Source organism: Heterodontus francisci, chromosome 34, assembly GCF_036365525.1.
Source record: "Heterodontus francisci isolate sHetFra1 chromosome 34, sHetFra1.hap1, whole genome shotgun sequence".
NCBI lineage: Eukaryota > Metazoa > Chordata > Chondrichthyes > Heterodontiformes > Heterodontidae > Heterodontus > Heterodontus francisci.
This window is the reverse complement of record NC_090404.1, coordinates 10,001,257-10,006,322: the sequence shown is the minus strand read 5'-3', so window position 1 is coordinate 10,006,322 and position 5,066 is coordinate 10,001,257. Positions and strand designations below refer to the sequence as shown.

General features: G+C 46.8%; 2 gene segments (V, D, J or C); one reads left to right on the top strand and one right to left on the bottom strand.

Moving 5' to 3' along the window:
* Positions 1–620: 620 nt before the first annotated feature.
* LOC137348605 (T cell receptor alpha variable 38-2/delta variable 8-like) lies at positions 621–1,082 on the bottom strand. The segment is given in 1 exon segment: positions 621–1,082. A coding segment is annotated over 1 exon segment (462 nt).
* A 1,226-nt stretch (positions 1,083–2,308) lies between these two features.
* LOC137348604 (Ig kappa chain V region 3381-like) lies at positions 2,309–2,978 on the top strand. The segment is given in 2 exon segments: positions 2,309–2,396; positions 2,671–2,978. Coding segments are annotated over 2 exon segments (396 nt in total).
* Positions 2,979–5,066: the final 2,088 nt, after the last annotated feature.

Below are 5,066 nucleotides of genomic sequence, written 5' to 3'. Positions count from 1 at the left end.
CCTGTCTGTTGGGCCTGTGGGCGCAGGCAGGGCGGGAGATGGCTTCCTCTCTTTGCCATAGTCTTGGCTTCGGCTGGATTTCCGGAGTCGGGAACTTCCATTTCCTCTTGGCCATTCACTGGCCTGGGGACGGAGGTGGCGATGGGTCTTGAACAGCTGGCGCCCATGGGCTCCAGTTACATTCAAGAATCCAGTGAGGACTCCTCCGCCATCGACCCTGAGAGTGGGATCATGATGGACGCAGGACCAGCTGGGGCAGCCGGAATGATTGCCCCACAGTGTGTGCTGGGTGTGTCGGCTGCTGTTGGTGATGACCCGGAGCAGGATGGGGACTTGGTGTGGGTCATGGTGTATGATTTTGAATCCATCGCCAATGAGGCAGTGGACTCCCTCGTGCCTCGCATCGAGTCTCCTCTCATCCCCATCACAGAACTCCGGGACCTCCTCATGGCATGCATCGAAAGACAAAAGGTGAATAAAGGCATCACAAATCGATTTGGAAAGCTCATTTTTATGATATATGCAAGTTGTAATCACAGACTAAGATAACTGCGTAAGTGGACTACGCCTGTTGTTGAGGTTTGTGCTTTGTGGCAGTTTTAAGAAGGTCCCTGTGACTCCTACTGAGGAGTCTGAACTATTGCTTCTGTTGATCTGTGTGAGAGCGCCCTCTGCTGAGCATTAACTGGAACTCTCAATGTGGATTTTTTCCCGCATCCGCTATATCTCTGCAGTCGTGTAGGGTCCATGGCATAGAAATACACGGCGGTGTTGGAGATCAGGGTGTTACCAATCGTTAGCTCTGTAATATTGGCCGTTTTATTAAATGTGGAAGAAACCTGATCGGTGATATCGGTGTCCCTGTATACATTCCCTCCAATAAGACGAAGCGTGTCGTGCGGCGGCTGCCGAGGGTGTTGACTGTACCAGTACAAATAAGGATCAGAAGCGCTTGTTTTCGCGGTCAGTGTGACGTTAATTTCCTCTGGATCCGTTATTTCAGCAACCGGCTGTTCCACTGTGTCTTGCTGACTCCATTCTAGCATAAAAATGGTAATAACAACTTTCAGGGTCAGCCTCATATTGATCAACATAACTATCATCACCACCGTCACTATTATTTTACCAAAAATAAAATTTGGATTACAGCAGTCAGGGTGAGAATGAATTTTTACTGGGAAGGAAATACTTACTGAGAAATGATGGAATGATGAGAAGTGGTGTGAGATGGTTCCCCTAGATACTTCCTGACTCTGTCACTCTGCAGTGCAGGAAATTCTCTGGCGCAGATCCCCGTCCCACTGCACTGCTGATCCAACCAATGACAGAAATAGACCCGCGGCAGCAATCTCTCCAATAACACAATCAGATCAGAGCGAGAGCAGGAAAAGGAAGCTGTGGGCGGAGATACCGCAGATTCAAAATTGAGTGAAGGGTGCGGCGACACTCAGCTGCATTCCGAACTGATGGAGCGGAAATAGCGACGGTTGAATCTCCAGAAGTCTGTGGCCATCCTGCACCTGCTCACTGTTCAATTGACCGGAAACAAACAGAGTGGGAGGGACATGAAGGGACTGGAATAATAGCTTAGCACGCGGAATGAGGCCATTTGGCCTACCTTTCCTGTCCCTCTTTGAAGGAGCAATCCAATTCATCTTTCACTCCCTGCGTTTTCAACAAAGTCTGGCATCTTGTTTTTTCCTTTTCAAGTTGTCTACAATTCCCTTTTGAAAGTTTCTATTGAATCTTCTTCTGCCGCCCTATAAGGCAGTGCATTCCCGATTTTAACAAATCGTAGTGTGATAAATGAATCTTATCTTTCCTTGTCTTTTTTTAATCAATTCTTTTAAATCCAGGTGCTGGGTGATCCAAATTTCCTGCTTAGTGGAAATAGTTGCGTGTGATCAACTCTATAAAAATACTTATAATTTTGAACTTCTTTGATCTAACGAGAATAATCCCAGTTTCTCCAGCCAGTTCACATAAAAGTCCCTCATCCCTGGTACCATTCTGGCGTATCTCCTCCGCACTTTCTCCCATGTCTCGACATTCTTTCGAAATAGTGGAGCCCAGAAATGGATACAGAATCCGAACTGATGTCTAAACAGTGATTTAAAAAGTTTAAACATCACTTCCTGGCATAAACAGCAACAGCAATAAAGAATGGGTCTAATTAGCTCCAATTTAGCTTTCTGGGAGATAAGGTTAGTGTTTTGATCTGTAAATCAATAAACCCGTAATCCACTCAACGACCCTGTTCTAAAGTGGATTGAATAGAATCCGCCAGCAGAGGGAGCCAAACTCAAGCATGACGATTCGAAAGTCACGTGATGCAGCCAAGGGCCAAAGGGATCGCAACCTGAGTGAGGTCACAATGGGGCCGCCCCCTGCAGTGCGTCAGTGGAACAATGAGCTGAACGCGCCCCGGGATTCAGTCAGACATGTTTCTGATAATACTGGCAGCTGTGCTGGACAGTAAGTACCGGATTAGCTTAAGTAAGGCAGGATGTCAGATTTCTGCTGACAGTTTGTTCTCGGGTTTAATATAATTTGCTGTCAGAAAGATCCATATTATGGACAGCCGGGTAGATTACACACACTTACACAGATAGACAGAATTTTAGACCGATCCTGTTTAACCTCCTGTTATTTATTCCTCTACATTCACAGGTGGACTATGTGCAGATCCAGTAACTCAGTCTCCGGTGGCAATAGCCGTGTCAGAAGGGGGTTTTGTGCAGATAGTTTGCGAATATGCAACCCTGAATATTGACTACATGCAATGGTATCGGCAGAAACCGGCACAGCCTCCAAGCTGGATTATTAGCAAAGTAGTTGCAGTGACGGAAAACGAAATCTCAGGACAATATCTGGTGGCTTCTGATAAGTCTAAAAGGAAAGGTTATCTCAATATAAGCGACCTGAGTGTGGAGGACGGAGCTATCTATTACTGTGCAGTGAGGCACAGCGTCGGATAAAAGCCAAGACTCCGTACAAAAACCTCAGCGAGTATATACAGCTTCGTTCAGTGTGCTTTGGTGCTTTTATCTTCGGGTTTGTTTGATCCCGGGCTCATGTAGAATGAGGACTTCCAGGTTAATATATCAAACAGTTGTATTGCTGTCTTTATCCTTGTCCAAATCAAAAGAGAACCGGACGCAGTGGTTAGCACCACAGCCTCACAGCTCCAGTGACCTGAGTTCAATTCTGGGTACTGCCTGTGTGGAGTTTGCAAGTTCTCCCTGTGTTTGCGTGGGTTTCCTCTGGGTGCTCCGGTTTCCTCAACACATGCCAAAGACTTGCAGGTTGATAGGTAAATTGGCCATTAGCAATTGCCCCTAGTGTAGGTAGGTGGTAGGGAAATGTAGGGACAGGTGGGGATGTGGTAGGAATATGGGATTAGTGTAGCATTAGTATAAATGGGTGGTTGATGGTCGGCACAGACTCGGTGGACCGAAGGGCCTGTTTCAGTGCTGTATCTCTAAAACTAAAAACTAAAACTAAAATTTACATGCCCCGAGCTATATCTCCTCAGTAAATATCTCAGAGATTACTCGGAATTGCGTTGCTCCGATAGAGATAGAGAAAGCTGTCAGCAGTGGAGTATCTGCAGCTGAAGATTACGCTCTGTTTTTCCGGAACCATTATCTCAGACTGATCCTGGGACACTGAGTCTGCGCCATTTGCTTCCATAACAAAACACAGAATGTGCGTAGCTCTGGGTTTGAATGTGACGCAAGAGACAGACAGTGACCATTTAAACATTGACCCACCGAGCAGCACGGTCATTATTATTAGTAAGGAATGTGGGAACGCACGGAGTCTGGTTTAGAGAGAAAATAGATAGAAAATAACAGAATATTTAAAATATGTTGACAATTCTGCTCGGTTTTTAAAGAGTGAACTCAGATCAGGGGAGGCTTCACTCATTGGAAAACTCAGGGGCCCACTGATCTTTGCTACACTGTGTCTCCTTTACACAGAAATAGGTGGCAGTGTCTGTCACTCGAGTGTCGCTAACAGCCAGAGAGAAGAGTTTTTAAGCTGCAATGAACCGACCCGTGATTCTATTCTAATTACTGGTACCGCTCGCCAGGTGCTGCATGGTTCAGTCCCGGTATTGTCTGTACCATTGTAGGATCCATCCTGCTGCTGTGGTGGAACAGGTCAATGATGCAGTGTCTTCCTCGACAACGAACACTGACTCAGGAGACTGCGATACCTCTTCACTGCCAGTGGCATCTGAGAAGAATAAGCAGATATAATACATAATGCACATAATTCATATAATACAACACAATACAAAATATCATAATAAAATAAAACATAACAGACCACAATATAGTATAATGCAGCAAAGCATAAACTTCTTCTTCTTTGGCCTCCTCGTCTCGCGAGACAATGGGCAAGCGCTGAGAGGTGGTCAGTGGTTTGTGAAGCAGCACCTGGAGTGGCTATAAAGGCCAATTCTAGAGTGACAGACTCTTCCACAGGCGCTGCAGATAAAATTGGTTGTCAGGGCTGTTACACAGTTGGCTCTCTCCTTGCGCTTCTGTCGTTTTTCCTGCCAACTGCTAAGTCTCTTCAACTCGCCACACTTCAGCCCCGCCTTTATGGCTGCCCGCCGGCAACTCACTCCCATGACTTGTGATCAATGTCACAGGACTTCATTTCGCGTTTGCAGACGTCTTTAAAGCGGAGACATGGACGGCCGGTGGGTGTGATACCAGTGACGTGCTCGCTGTACAATGTGTCCTTGGGGATCCTGCCATCTTCCATGCGGCTCACATGGCCAAGCCATCTCAAGCGCCGCTGTCTCAGTAGTGTGTATAAGCTGGGGATGTTGACCGCCTCGAGGACTTCTGTGTTGGAGATACGGTCCTGCCACCTGATGCCAAGGATTCTCCGGAGGCAGCGAAGATGGAATGAATTGAGATGTTGCTCTTGGCTGACATACATTGTCCAGGCCTCGCTGCCATAGAGCAAGGTACTGAGGACACAGGCTTGATACACTCGGACTTTTGTGTTCCGTGTCAGTGCGCCATTTTCCCACACTCGCTCGGCCA